General features: G+C 44.4%; 1 protein-coding gene across 1 annotated transcript in view; it reads right to left on the bottom strand.

Moving 5' to 3' along the window:
* Positions 1–16,131, bottom strand: part of BMP6 (bone morphogenetic protein 6) — a 571,121-nt gene that overhangs the window by 238,872 nt on the left and 316,118 nt on the right. The window contains exon 3 of the mRNA XM_069217123.1: positions 9,423–9,571. Within this exon, the coding sequence (XP_069073224.1) occupies positions 9,423–9,571 (149 nt within the window). The remainder of the gene's footprint in view (positions 1–9,422; positions 9,572–16,131) is intronic.

The following is a 16,131-nucleotide window of genomic DNA, read 5'->3' as shown; positions in this document are numbered from 1 at the left end:
GCAGTGCAAATCCTTGCATTGTGTGACTATGCGTTAAGATGGTTTTCCGTGGGTGGAGCATGGCCATTCCCGTGCATTCATCAATGGAGTTTGACACAATCCCAGCTTTACTAAGGTCAGTAAACCTTGGATTGTATCAAAAAAGTACGGCTTAGCAAGAAAGGCGTAACGAGGAGAAAAATCTTTATTTCTCCTCACTATTTCCTCTTTCCATATGCACTGTATTCAGAAACACATGTAGAAAGAGGACAATGCCTCTATGGATTGTTTTGTGCAGGAAGGTATCACTTCCTGCAGAAAAACAATTCTGCCTAGAATGCAGGCACCCTGGCACCATGGCGGAAGGAGTCCTGGATTGGTGCTAGGGCTGCACAGTTTGCCAGCACACAGAAAAAGCATGAATCAGTCATAGCTTGGCGGATATTCTGCATTTCTTCTCCCTCCTTGTCAATGGGCCTCAATGAACTTTGCAGGATTAGAGGCAACATTTTGTATGCTAATCCTGCAAAGCTCTAAACTAGCATCAGTTGTTTTTTATGCTAGTTCTCCTAACTACTGCCATGGTGTGTCGGGGGCACTAAGTGGCGCAAGAAAAAAGCAGACACATAAAGACAACAAATGTGCCTTTTCCATTATACCAGCACTGCATATTGCCTGACATGATGGGTAGCAAAGTTTAATTTGCTTTACCTTTCTCTTTCTGCATAAGAAACAAGATATGGAATGATAGCAGGATATCTGGTAGACCCTGTCACAGCATACTGATTAGTTTTCTTTCTGTCGTAAGAGAGGAGGACATTGGCTTGACCCAAACTGCAGAGATATGCATTTAGCAACTTACAGTGTAATATATCGAGAATATAATGAATTTTGATATGACTTGATGGATGCACATGAACGTGGATATGACCATTGAAGAATATTATTAGAGGCGATATAGTACACCATTATTTATAGTAGGCCATGTTAATTTTGAAGTGCTGTCTGAAATTGTTGTCTTTGTAGCACCGAAGACAGGACATCACAATGGAGGCAGAATAAGGCTTTGAGAAAGTTATTATAATCGTTGGTTTTTGGTAAAAAGTATTTGTGAGTTCCATGACTGGTAATCTTTGGCACCTGCTGCATATTCTGCTGGCTATACTGGTGTTTGGCACTGACTGTAGAAGTGTAGTCTCAGCACTAAACCGTTGCTTTACAGGAAACTATTGTAGGAAACTGGCCCCCTGTTTGCAGTACTCCCCATTTTTTGCTTGGTATTGATGCAAACTTGACTGAGTGTGTGCTCGGAGCCTGCTAACCGGGCACCAGCACCAGTGTTCTTTCCCTAAACTGTACCATTGTTTCCACAATTGTCACAGTCCTGGCACACAGCTAAGTCCCTTGTAAAAGGTACCAGTGGTACCAAGTGCTCTGTGACCAGGGAGGGTCCCTAAGGGCTGCAGCATGTATTGTGCCACCCTAAGGGAACCCTCAGCAAACACATGCACACTGCCATTACAGATTGTGTGTGTTTTGGTGGAGAGAAAAAGGTAAAGTCGACATGGCATCCCTCTCAGGGTGCCATGCCCACAAACCACTGCCTGTGGAATAGGTAAGTAACCCCTCTAGCAGGCCTTCCTAAGACAGGGTGTACTATACCACAAATGAGGGCATAGCTGCATGAGCAATACACCCCTACAGTGTCTAAGTCCTTTCTTAGACACTGCAAGTGTAGTGTGGCCATATTGAGTACATGGGCTGGGAGTTTGTCATTACGAACTCCACGGCTCCATGATGGCTTCACTGAAGGCTAGGAAGTTTGGTATCAAACATCCTAGCACAATAAACCCACACTGATGCCAGTGTTGGATTTATTGTAAAATGCACCCAGAGTGCATCTTAGAGATGCCCCCTGTATTTTACCTAACCCCTTAGTGCAGGACTGACCAGTCTGTGGCAGCCTGCCACTAACAGGCACATTTCTGACCCCCATAGGGTGAGAGCCTTTGAGCTCTCTGGGGTCAGAAACAAAGCCTGCTATGGGTGGCGCTGCTTCACACCTCCCCCCTGCAGGAACTATAACACTTGGCGGTGAGCCTCAATGGCTCAGGCCTCCCAGCTCCCTGACCAAGCCCCACTTTTGGTGGGAAAATAAGAAAAAACAAGGAGGAGTGACCACTTCAGTTGGGACCACCCTTAAGGTGTCCAGAGATGAAGTGACCGCCTCCCTGCAGAATCCTTTATCTTGGTTTGGAGGACAGGGACCAATAGGGTAAGAAATGTGCCCCCTCCCCAAAGGGAGTGGGCACAGGAAGGGTGTAGCCGCCCTCATGGATAGTAGCCATTGGCTACTGCTCTCTGACCCCTGTAGCACCCCTTAATCTGGGATTTAAGGGCACCCCTGAACCTAGCTCACCAGATTCCTGGTGACCTCAAGAAGAGTAAGAGAGAAGAAAGAAGAAGGACTGCTAAGCCGACCCCAACAGAGAAGACTCCAGACAACATCTGACTCGGCCCCAGCCCTACCAGCCTGTCTGCAGCTTTAAAGACCCTTGCTCAAAGAAGGGGACGCATCCTGCAGGGCCAGTGACCTCTACAAACCCCCAGGGGATTGCCTGCCCAGTAGAGGACCGAGGACTCCCGAAGACAGTGGCCCTGTCCAGAAGAAATCACCAAAAAGGACTCCGGAACTGCCCCGGATCAGCGAGTCCTGCCCACTCTGCACCCTACACACACCGCCCGTGTCCAGGTGGCCCACGGATCCATAGCAGGTCCCCAAGTGATTCTGACCTTGTGTTCACCCTGGGTCACACCTCCTGGCCAACACAGCGATGCCTGCAGCCTGAAACCAGAGGACCTCCCCCCAACCGTGACCAGATGCGACAAAGATTCCTGACACCTAAAGGAACCCCTGCAACTGCAGCCCCGTGCCTTGGGGAGTCTGACCAACGGTCCAGCGATGTTCAGCAAGCGGCCCTCCTCCTTGTCCAGCCTGTGGTTTTCGGGAACCGACCACTTTGACCCAGCCTGCAGCATCTTTTGTGACCCCCCAGGGATCCCCTATTGAAAAGCATTGGGTGCCCAGCCTTGTGTTTGCACCTTGCACCCAGCCGCCCCTGTGCGCTGAGGGTGTGTGATTGGTGCCTACCTGTGGCACCCCAGTGCTCACCTAAATCCCCCGGTTGCTCTCTGAAGGCGTGGATACTTACCTGCAGATCTTTTCCAATCTTTTCCAAGTACCCCCTGTCCTTGTAGGATTCCATCGCAATCTTGACCCCAACTTTGACCTCTGCACCCAGCCGGCCCTGTGTTGCTGGTGGTGCACTTTTGGGGTCAGCCTAAAATTTGACCTGTGGACATCCTAAATCCAGAGGACTGGAATCATAAGTCATGTACTTACATGTTTTCTGAGCTAACACTCCCCCTCCTTGTGCCGCCTAGGACTCTATGGGCTCCTATGGAAAACTGAACTGTCAACTTTTGAAATAGAAAAGTGCTACTTACTAAAGTGCTTTATCTGCTAAAACCAAACAAAGTAGATTTGATACATATACTTGATATCTATTGACAACTGCACTTACCTGCAACAAAGTTCTTCTAGTTCTAGTAATAAAGTAACAAAACATATTTTGCAATATGAAAACAATTGGCCTGGAGTAGTCATTGAGTGTGTGCCTTATTTCTTGCCTGTGTGTGTACAACAAAAGCTTTGTACTACAGGCGCGGCCCATCCTTTAGGGCGGAGGGGCCATGCCCCACCACCTTTTGCCCCTCATGAAGAGTGTCTGTCAGGCTGAACAAAGGTCAGCCTGACAGACCCTCTTCATTTTCAGCTCAGACAGCCAGGAGTGAGACATGTGCGATTTGCGCAGACTCCTGGCTGCCTGAGCTGAACTTTTCTGGGCTGAGGAGGTAACAGCTCCTATGGGCGTGACCTCCTCAGCTCAGAAAAGGTGCCTCGAGGCCCTCCTCTGGGTGACGAGGAAAGCATCACCCATTGACTTCGACCTGGGCGCTTCAGGTTTAAGCCCTGAAGCGCCTAGGGCGAGTGTCAATCAGTGAAACTTCATCACAGAGTGGGGTGGGGTCAGCAGTGTCAGTGATCCCATCCCACTCTGTGACGAGGCTGGGACTGCTGCCTTCCCCAGCCAATGAGGGAAGGCACCAGTGCCAACCCTCCTGGGACCTCGAGGCTGAAGAAAAGTGTGTCTGTGTGTGGTGTTTTAAAATAAATGTTTGGTGCGTGCGTGCATGTTTGAATGTTGTGAGTGTTGTTAATGGATGTGCATGAGTGTGAAAGAATACGTGTGTGTGATCTTTTGAAATGAATGTTCGGTGCGTGCGTGCATGTTTGAATGTTATGAGTGTTAATGGATGTGCGTGCGTGCGTGTTTGAAAGAATGAGTGTGTGATGTTTTAAAATGAATGTTTGTTGCGTGCATGCATGTTTGAATGTTATGAGTGTTGTTAATGAATGTGCGTGCGTGCGTGCGTGCGTATCTGTGTGTGAAAGAATGAGTGTGTGTGTGTGTGTGTGTGTGCTTTCCGCTCCGCTCCCTCCTAAAGCTGCCGGCCACCACTGTTGTACTACCCTCTGATAAACCTAACTGCTCGACCACACTACTACAAAAGAGAGCATTAGTATTATCTACTTTAGCCTCTGTTAAGCCTCTGGGGAAACCTAGAACTCTGTGCACACTATGGGCCTGAATACAACTTTGGAGGAGGGTGTTAATCTGTCCCAAATGTGACGGATATCCTGCCCACCGTATTTCGAGTTCCATAGGATATAATGGACTCGTAATACGGTAGGTGGTATATCCGTCACATTTGGGACGGATTAACACCGTCCTCCAAAGTTGTAATCAGGCCCTATATCTCATTTTGATATAGTGTATACAGAGCCAGCTTCCTACAACTATGACTTTTCTGCAGATATCGAGGGCAGATCACAGATGGTTCTCACGACCCCAAGCTTTTTGCGCACACTTGTAATGGCTGTAGATGGCCCTAACAATTGCTGTGAACTCCACTACCAAATAAAAGTGATCTCTCTAGTACCTAATGCATCTCAGTGAGTTATTGTATGCAATGGAAACAATGCAGGGCAGCTGACCTGCCTCTTTGCATTTCAGTACAGGATCGACAATGTTCTGGAGGTGGCCAACGATGGCCACACAAAGATGCACCCATCTTCACTGGACCTTTCTTAGCTTAGGTGAAAAGAAGCGCATTGCAGATACTGACAGTACAGCTTCTGTCATAGTGTCAGTGCCTGGTGCAGTATTCATATGGCACACACCCGGCAACTTTTTGTAACTTACTCCTATTTGTGCGTATTTTGTATTAAACTATTGCAAACTGTCATGGCTACGTGGTAATGTATTGCTATCATATCACATTGCACAAACCAGGGGACATCATATGAACGTGGTGTTATTTCACAGTGCTTAACAAGGATCATTTCTGCATTCAGTTTTTGCAAGGTTGTGGGACAGATGCAAATAAAAGAGACTACGCAGGTAAATGTGGTAAGTTTGAAAGCTTTCTGTAATGTATACGGTGCATAAAATGTCAAATAACTTCATCTTGATCTTATAGTGCATTTGTCTGTAGAAAGTATTTAATTAGCCCACGTGGTTATGTATGGAAACTCAGGGCCATTGGTCCTCTGCCAAACCTGCGAGCCCCTACGCCAGAACACAAATCATGTATATTTAGCTGCAGCCATAGCCACGGGAGTATATGCAATCTCTCATGACAGACTGTAAACAAGTAATCTTTTGAAGGCTACCAAAAGTCATGAGATTCTTGGGTAGTATTGTTGGATGGGAGTCTCCTGAAAGCCAGCTTCCCCCACAGTAAACAGCAAATTCGTCTGAGTATGTTTCACAGCTAGCTCCCCTCTAAGTAAATAGCAAAATCGTCTGAGCATGTCTCACACCTAGCTCCCCTCTCAGCAAAGAGCAAACTCGCCTGAGCAAGTCTCAAGCACCGGTGAACTTCCAACTGTGCTTCTCGTCCTGACAGTGAAGTAACCTATATTTGAATAGGTCCAGCCGGACAATCCGGCTGGGTTAATCAACCCACAGAATGCCAAAATCCAGTAATTTGCAGAATGATCAACAGATATGCAAATACTCTCATATGCAGTCTTTCTGTCCCTCTGTTCTCCTGTTTGTCTACTCTGATGGGTATCCCAGTTCATTTTGTTGATTCAGCGGTGGTCATTCAAGTACACTATTCTTTGACTAGAAAAGCTTACCTAAGGTGATTTGGTTTGATATTCAGCCTCACTTCTATGCATTGTATATTCTGACTACATCTGCAACTCCACATATTCTCAATAGGACTCTTAGGCCCATATTTATGGAAGGTTAGTGTCACCTTAGTGCTATTTATTTTGACGCCAAAGCAGCACTAACTTAACTCCATATTTATATTTTGAAGCTAGACCCATCTAGCGTCAAAATTGTGGAGTTAGCACCATTTTTACTAAGCGCCAACCCACCTTGCGTTAATGAGATGCAAGGTAGGCGTTCCCTTCCTAAAAGTGACACTATCCCCCCAGTGGGAGGAGGACCTAAATAATGGCACTAAGCCCACTTAGCGCCATTATTTAACGCCTGGTCAGACCAGGCGTGTATGTGCAGGTAGGCCCATTTCCATTGTCAAACACCATGGAATGGGCCTACCCCAACCCCCAGCATCACCATCACTCTCACCGCAGCAACACTACAGGAGAAGGGAGCCCATCCCAGGTAAGTGTATGTGTGTGGTGTGCCATTGGGGGTCACTTACATGGGGCCCCATGTCTAGCACTAGGAATGTAGGGCTTTCCCAGGGGACACAAGTCCCCTGTGGTGGGCACTGGTATAGTGGTAATGACTCCTCTCTATACTTTAGATAGGAGTCATTATTTGGCTCCTTGTGCATCAAACAAAGACGCTAGGCTAATTAGCGGCCGATATTTTGCCGCTAATCAGACTAATGTCATTTTTGACACACTAGCACCATTTCCCCTAATGCCATCCTTCACCAGCTAGCATCTTTTTTTGAGATGCTAGCCATTCCTTTGCGCCATTGTGCTTCATTTTATAAGTACGGTGCACGGATGGCGTTGGAGAATAGTGTAAGCTTGCATTAAGAAAAATGACGCACAACTGCGTTAGCGCAGTTGTGAGCCATTTTTCATAAATATGGGCCTTAGTACATATTCCAAATAGTGCCTGATTGAGCACTTTCTGTATATTTCTTTCCTGAACCCAGCACAGCTTGCCTAATCAGTCTCTGCAAAAGAACTTCAAGCATTTTGGGGTTACGCTTACTTGGCTTGAACACCTAAGAATAGGGGATCAAGACTGAGCTATACTAATTTTTACTAATTAGGATGTTATTTTATGAGTGAGTAATGTTTTAATGTAATCTGTAGCCTCAAATAATGAATTGCAAATATATGGACCAATCTTTCTATGGAAAAAGAGTGGATATTTATAGTCTAAGTCATTATGTTATGTTTTTTTAATCAGAAGAAAACCTTTGGGTTTGTCGAACTGTATGTTGTCCACATTACTTGAAGATACTTGGAGGTTGAAACCGGAACATCCAGGCCCACATACACTATGATATTGTGTCGGGGTTGCATCTTTTTTTGTGCCGCAGCACTGACACAAAATAATTTTTGTCATTTACTAAGCAAAGCAAAACCACAATGCGTGGTTTAAAGTAGCTTAGTAAATACAAAGTAATGCAACACATCACATAGCACTACCTTGGTTTAATTTGCCTCAGGAAGGCTTTACATGGGTGAAGCATTGGTGCTCCGATGCATCCACCCATGTATTTTGTTGCAAACCCAGATTTACAAAGACTTCTAAATCTGGGTTTGCTCCAAAATGGTGTGCCTACCCATCAGAGGCATAACTAGGACAAATATATTTGTTTCTCCTCATTCCCTCAACTTTCCAAGTGTGCTGCATTCTGCAGCACACTTAGAAAGAGATATAGGCCTCTAGGGATTGTTTTTGTTCAGAAGCGTGCCCCTTCCTGCACAAAAACAATCCTGACCATATCCTAGACACTGTTCCTGCATTGGCGCAAGGCAGTACACAGTGTACAAGCACAAGGCGAAAGCAGAAATGCTCCATATTTTTGTAAATATAGAGCATTTCTGCTCTCTCCCTTTCACATACCGTGGCACAGAAGGTTCCCTTGCTGCGCCACATTGAGTGAAATAATAGTAAATGTGTTCCTCAGTGTTTAAACTCACTGAGACTGAGTTAAGCAAATGTGAATTTCTTCACCCCTGGACATTGAGCCTGATTCACAAAGGTAAGTGCAACCTTTTGGTTGTTTATATTGTTTTGGTATTCATAAACTATAAATTAATAGTACATTTACAATTGGAGAGACTCCGCAGTCTGGGAGGAGAACTCCATACATAAAGAAGATAGACCTGTCATACCTTTTTATGTGCAGAGGTCTGTGCTCCGAATGCAGACTCTCTGCATTCATTAACCTACATTAAACAGATAGTTAGTGAATACCAAATAAAAGTGAACTTACTCAAAAGCATAAATTTACCTCTGTGAATCAGGTCCATAGGCTGTAGCTTACTCATCTGATCACATTAATATGACCCAGAGGAGCAAGTCGATGAAAGGCTTAGGGCCTGATTACGAGTTTGGAGGTCACAACACCGCCAGACTTGAGGTGGCTGTTAGACCACCGCAGCTGTGGCGATCCAACCACAACATTACAAGGTTGGTGGGAGGGCCAGCCAACAGAACCGCCATCTCCACCAGAATTTAAGATCCTGACGAGGTGACGGCAGTCGGGATTGTAACCAGCCATGGTGCGCGCATAGGTCAGCGCCACCTGGCTGATTACATCACCTCTTTCCGACAGCCTTTTCATGGTGGTCTAACCACCATGAAAAGGCTGGCAGAAAGCCACTGCTGGGTGCTACATGGGTCCCCTGCAATGCCATGCCCCCCTGCCTAGTGCCCTCAGGATGCACACTGCCTGCTTTGCAGAATGTGCGCATTCCGAGGGTGCTGGACGCCCCCCCTGCTTGATGGCATTGGCCTCGGATCCAAGTGGAGCCAAGTCCAATGCTACCGCACGTTTCCCTTGGTTTCCGCCGGTCAGCCCAGTGGAAAACTCGGAATGGGTCTGGTTGGGAGACCTCCAGCACCAGGGCAGTCTCCACACCGTGAGTCTGGCGGTCGGGTGTTCCGACCACCAGACTCGTAATGAGGCCCTTACTGTGTGTAAATGGGGTGAAAGTGCCCTGCAGCAACTGTTGTTCTTTTTGTTTTAACAGTTGTTACGGGACAACTGTAGAGGATGGTAGAGAATCTCTGTGATAATTCTGAATAAATTGCTTATTGGCGCCTACAGAAAGGAACAAAATCTTAAGGATTCATGGTCAGACATACCGCCACTTGTCTCCACACTCAGCTGAAGCCCCAGGTTGTGCAGAGGATTCATCACCCAATGATTACTGGTGGCTGTGATGTCAAACTCCAGCCAGCCTTCTTCGGAGGCCCAGACTGTTCGTGTATCCAACAAGAAGAGGTCCGAATCTCTGCAAAAGATGAAAATCGGAAATGTTGTCAATGGAAGACCTATCTTTATGTGAATGCAGAAACACGTTTTAAGTACTGCGGTCATTTATCCATACTAGATCTTTCATTTTTATCCAACTGAAGATCTTATAAGATGGTGGCAATCGTATCAAAATGTAATTGCTCGTTTCACTGTATAGAAAGGGAAAGCAGGCCAGTCTGCTCACATTAGGATACAACATTCTGAAGTACCATATACTGTGCTGTATTTGTTCAGATAAATGCTGCAGCGATAGAATGGCATAATAACACTGACTCTCACATTGTCCCAATCTTATATTAACAATTTATTTAAGAAAGGTAAACAAAACCTAAACATTCTAATTCCAATCAGTGCCCAAAACTAGCAACACTTTGATGAAAACTGTTTTTTCAACCTAACTATCCTAAAACAAGCATGTAATATAAACATACATAATGGATAACGTGTAATATGGTTCTCTGTTTTCACCCTGGGTTCTGGTAATATTTAAAAGCCACTTGTCCTCCAGTCTTGTGGCCTACGATGTTATCAGAACTCCTCAATGGCAGTATTTGACTATTGTACACACTATTGTACACACTATTTGGTTAACTCACACGATTATATAAAATGTTGGTTCTATGCTCACACTCTTATTTTAGTAGGACATGCAATTATAGGAAAGTTTTATGTTTGCCTTAGTTCCTCCATTATTACCATAGACTTCAGATTGTTTTACCCCAGGTGCAACTAATCGATTCCCTGCTAGATGTGCTGCTTTAAAACTGAAATATGTTTTATACTTAAATTGGCATATTTTACAGTTTGGTAATTCGACTGTAAAATATATGCAAAAGGTTTGCACATCTGCTGTAAGTGAAGGTCTTAGATGTAAGCTTGCAGAAGATATTTTCTTTACTTATATCTAAAAAAAAGGTAATTTAACATATAACCTGCATTTATAAAGCATACTGCCCTTGGGGGTCCTTGACCTTTGGACAAGTGTAGCAGGGTTAGCCACAGGACCTGCTCTATGGCAAAGTACTGTACCCTACCCTGTATCCTAACCTGCTGCAGGATGCTAACCCCAGCTGCATGCAGAGCTATTGCAATGGGCCTTCAGCTGCTCTTAGCGAGGACTGGCAACAGCGTCAAACCCGTGGCTAGGCCCTTCACACAGGCCATCAACCCCTTACATGGGCTGTCAAATCTGCTGAGCATAGCATTTAGCCATAAATTGTGTAGGATGGCTTTAAGCCATGGACTGTGGCAGAGCCTTACACCACACCTGCCAGAGATGGCTAACCCCTGCCGTGAGTGGCCGACGCCTGCTGGACATGGCCTTTGATCAGGTGCAAAGGAGGTTGCCACATGTGAGTTGGGTATAGGGGATGGCAGCAGGGTAGGCCATATGCCTTATCCCCTCTGTGCATGGCCTTTGCGATGCACCGCTGTGGTTAGCTGCAGGGTCTGGCCCCAACACCCAAATTCCCTTAGGCAGTCATCGCCATATTGCATGGCCAAAGTCCCTGTACGGAGGAAATAGGGCACAGGGCCTGCCACTGTCAGCCCCTGTGCCGTACACACATAGAAGCCAACATACTGTTGAAGACTGGTCTTCCTGAGGTCTTGGAAGAAACTTTCTTGACTTGAAAATAATGCCTGCCACTACCAAACGCCTCCTCTGACTCCAGGGTTATCACTGTAGATAGTCTTTGGAAGCAGACAGAAGAAAACTTCAGCTCCTTAGGGGAAAAGAATCTGAACGGAGCAAAAACCTCTAAGGATATAGACAGATCAATCAGAAATTCTCGATGAGCAGGCTGTACCAGAAAAACAAAAAAGTCTTCTGTGGTGAGCATTAGGTAGAGAAATGCTGACACATCAGTCTGCAGCTCTCCCTCCCTCAGCTAGGCCAAATACTAAAGTAACCTGGTACAGAAATTGATGCAGACAGGAAGCAGAATTCCTTCATACTAGGTATAGATTACCATGGGAATAATTCTGGAAATATGTACATTTCCCAATAGAAAACCCAGGCAAGGAATTTTAGTAAACAATATTATACGGATTGAAACAGAACTATTCAAAATTAGCTGCAACCAAACTTCATAATATCAGCAATTTAAATGAAGATTTTTCACAGGGAAGCCACATGAAAATCAACCAGGCTTAATCAGCAATCTACTAACGGTACAACAAAAGGAAAACAAGCATGTCAGAGAGCATCTTCCTCTGTGCCGGCCATGGCATAAGAGACGCCAGTTCATCACTGCACACTGTGACCAGCACACCAGCACAGCTCGGAACACCATTCTCCTCAAACAAGATTGGACATCCAGAGAAGATCTCACAGACTCTGTTCAGGTAAAAGGTAAGCACATCCATGGCAGAATTTCACAACACCCCTTCCGGTGGCCATTACTGACCATGGCTATAAAGTGTGGAATTATTTGTTTTAATTTAATTTCATGATTCACTACTCTTTAAGCCTAGGGATTCTGTGGGAGCTAGTGGGTTTAAGGGATTCCCAAATTCCATGATATGAAGCATCTTTTAATATTTATTTTATTGCTGGGGGTCCGTTTCGGTGATTTGCTTTGAAACAGGGAACTAATGGTCCAGATATCTCTAAAATGTAACCTCTTCACAGCCAACCAGAACACTACTGAATAGAATTACACCAAACCAAGCACCAAAGACACTTCTTGAGTAAAGTTCTACTTGCATGCTGAGTTTGTCGTAATTTGGTTTCACCATTCTTTTATCCATGAAGGAGCAACATATCTAATGAGAGGTAAAATGGGAAATACCACTTTTGGGATCCCCCCTTGTTACGGACATCACTTGATTGATCTGTACAAAAATTGCTATGAATAACCCAAAGTGGGGGTTCTTTTTGTTAATGTTTCTTGCAGATTCGACAAGTTATGCTGTTATTAAGAAAACAAAGAAATGCCTTTTCAACGGAAACGCTGACCTAACCACAAATACAGTAATGCTATTGTTATTGCTGTTATTTAAATGCATATATGCTTCATTAGTTGTTATACTGGCTGAATATTATTTAGTGTTATCAAAAGGCTTGGGGCTACATGTACAAAGATTTGAAATAGCGATTTCCTAATTGTGATTTCGAATCGCAATTAGGAAATCACTATTTTAAATGTATGAAACACTTTTAGGTTTCGTTTACAAGTCCTAGTGGGTCGCAAATAGATCTACCTCATAAATATTAATAAGGAAGGTTGCAATTTGCGACTCTAGGAATCACAGCCATTAGAGGAATGATGCCCCGCTGGGATCAGTAGACTACCATGTTTGTGATTGCTTTTAAATAAAGCAATCTGTTTTTTTGTTTATAAATTCAGCTTGTTTTCTTTAAGTGAAAATGGGTTGCATTTAAAAAGAAAAAAAATAAACTTTGAAGTTTCATTCTTTATGAGTAGGCAGTGGTCTGTGGGACCACTGCTGCTCTTAATATTTGTTTGCCTCCTTCAAAGAGTTGGTAAAATATGAATGTTTTATAACTGTAAATCAGTCCCAAAACATTCACACATCCCAATCAGATTTGGTATTTGAAATGGATGCCCTAAACACAACCCTTTCAAATACTATATTGCAAACACAAAATGTGATTCGGTAACCAGTTATTTGTAATATGTGTTTTGTACATATTTAAAAGAATTTTTGCTGGTGAAAATGGCCCGATTATGCCATTTCCGACTGCAGAAATGTTTTGTACATATGGCCCTTAAAATTGCAGAATGCTCCACGAGTAAAGCCGAATTATCCCACTCTGCAACTCATACCTCCTTAAGCATTGTGGCCAGCTGCCCAGCTTTAAAGGCCTCCAGTGCAATGGACTTGATAAAGGCCCTTCTGCAACAACCAAGCACCATCACCAAGTCAATTAAAACTGCGATATTTATTCACTTTGTACTCACAACAAAGGCCTTCTTGGTATGGGATGGAGAACTATGTGTCCTGGAAGGGTGGTGAATTTCTCAGATCCTTTCAAGGCAAGAGGGGTTTCCAAACTCTCCCCAAAGTTCGCCAAGGCCTAACCCCTCTTGTGGTTTTGGTCCTTTTCACTTTCCAGTGGTTGTTTTCAAATTTGGGCATCCAGGGATTTCTTATTGGGTTTTCTGCTTCTGTTTTGTTTTTCACTCATCTTTGTAGTTTGGGTGGTAGTTCTTACTGTGTTATTCTAGCATTTTGTTTCCCAACTCAAGTGCTCTGTTTGGTGAAATTTCAGCCCTGAAGAAGTTGTTGAGGTATTTTTCCCGAAACGAAACACGTGTTGGCATTGTGTTCGAGAATTGGCTGATTGTTTAAGAATGTAATCAACTGAGTACCAGAAAACCTTCATCAATAAATTATAAAGACTGGAAAATGCATAAAAAACTGATCTTTGATCGATCGTTTGGACTGTGAAATGTCTTATTGAAGTATACATATGTTCATGATTTTTACTATCCTATTTTGTTAGGTTTGAGTGCCTCACATAGGTTTTTGTTTTGCTATTGTTTAGCTTGTAAACATATTGGGGGATTGGGTGTTGTCCCCTGTGAGGGCACCTTTTGTATACTTTGTGCCTTTCATAATCCTTGAGCGCCCTTGCTTTTTCTCTCACAACCACACCCCACTTTTGTTGTCATACAGTATTGCCGTTGGCTCGATTATGAGCCAGAGACAATGATGTAGGGTGTTTCCTGCTATGGCGGCGTTACGCCCACCGACTTACCGGGAAACTCGTAATGGGCCTGGCGGGGAGATAGCCATTATGGCGGCAACCTAACTGTCAGAAGTTTGGCGGAGGGGGAAAACCATCCGCCGAACGCATTACCAGGCCCATAGTAAAGGAATACTGAAGGACGGCGAAAAAAGCTTGTGTGTGACCTTGTGTAGCCCTGCCAGGCTACAGATTCCAGGCTTTCCCCACTGAAGATTTTTGGTGTCTGAAAGAGATAGTCCAAAGATAAAACACTTGACTGGGATGAACTATCAACACTCCTTGAGCTCAATTATTCACTGGTCAGACAAAAAGGGTCCCTGTCCTGCATAATTTATGGACGGTATGAGCCAACAGCTTGCATTCATTCACACTCCATTGTCAGTCGACCTCTGATTGTATCCAGTTTCCTCTCATAACTTCCTTCACATACAAATTAGTTGTATTTGCCTTAAAAATGAAACATTTTTCACTAATCACTTGTAATCAAAGGTGATATTATATTTCATAAACTCTGTTGCATTTACGCGATCTTAAAATTTGCTAGTTAACAAAAAAAGTGAGATACTGTCACACACCAAAGATTATGATTTTTCTAAAATCATCATAAAGGACAGGTTGTGGTATTTTTTTGTTTCTGAAACAGCAATGGGCATTGCTCCCTTGAAAGATCCATGAAATGTTCAGGTCCTTACAATAGAATTATATAAAATCCCAGAAAAGGCTTAATTTATCTTGGTTTACTTACGTTCTTTTGCACATGGGATGCAGCCAAAAAGTTCAGGCTGAACTATTCCCATTGAGTGGGTCAGAGCTAATGTAAGGTTGATTCGTTTATTTAATTAACCATATGCTAAAATAATGGAATGGAATACCAAGCAGGAGGAGCTCTCAGTGGCTAAAGAACATTGGCTCATTCATTTGCTTTTTGCTGTCTTTGCCAGTCTCCCCAGATGGGACAGAAATGTGCCCTAACATAAACCCCTCCAGACGGCCCATTCCCGCAATGATAACACCACAGTTGGATATGTGTTTGGAAAACTTTGGCGCAGTTTATTGAAGGGTTAGTTTACAGCATGCTCGCCCTGCTTTTATGAGGGCCATAAATCATTCTGTCAAGTTGTTGTTATGAACGATAAATTTGCCATAATACTATATCTCTTCTGAGATTAGCCGACCTAGGGTTTGTGGCTCAAATTGGCACATTTGTGTCATACATCGCTTTGCATCTTTGATAACTTTAAACTGGACAATAAAATTCTTGTTACATGCCATTCATTCCTTTGCTTTCAATCAATCTCACGTTTGGTCCTTAGCCGTTATTCCTTTTTTAAGCAGGAGGGTACTCGTTTCCCTTTAGGCTTAACTCGCTACCTTGTTTAGTCCTTGTGTCCAGCTCTCCGGCGGACCCGGGCTGCGAGTGCCGTGTTTTCCGAGTACATCCACTGACTGCCTTACCCTGACGTGAGGCATCCCAAGGTAAGTAGCCCTGCCACCCCGCTGCGTTGGGTGTGGCCTTTGTAGTTTTTTTTATCTCTCCTTTCCGCCACGCCGCCCTCTGGGCTACCGCTCAAGGGCAGCTCCCCCACTTCTTTTGAGTTATTCGCAGCCGGCCAACTGCAGGGCGGCCCACAGGTTATTCCAGAAGACCTCTGTCCCCTGGCGGGACAGGTGTACGCCGTCCTTCGCAAAGTATTCCGGCCTCTGTAGGTTGACCAGCCCATGTCTGATGCTCTCCCAGCCATTTTGCATGCAGAATTTCTTGGCAGCTACATTCAGTTTTTTCCGTGACCTATCCAGCGCGCCTGCCGACATGGCCCCTC

This window comes from Pleurodeles waltl, chromosome 2_1 (assembly GCF_031143425.1).
Source record: "Pleurodeles waltl isolate 20211129_DDA chromosome 2_1, aPleWal1.hap1.20221129, whole genome shotgun sequence".
In the NCBI taxonomy this organism is placed as follows: domain Eukaryota; kingdom Metazoa; phylum Chordata; class Amphibia; order Caudata; family Salamandridae; genus Pleurodeles; species Pleurodeles waltl.
This window is presented reverse-complemented; position numbering and strand designations above follow the sequence as displayed.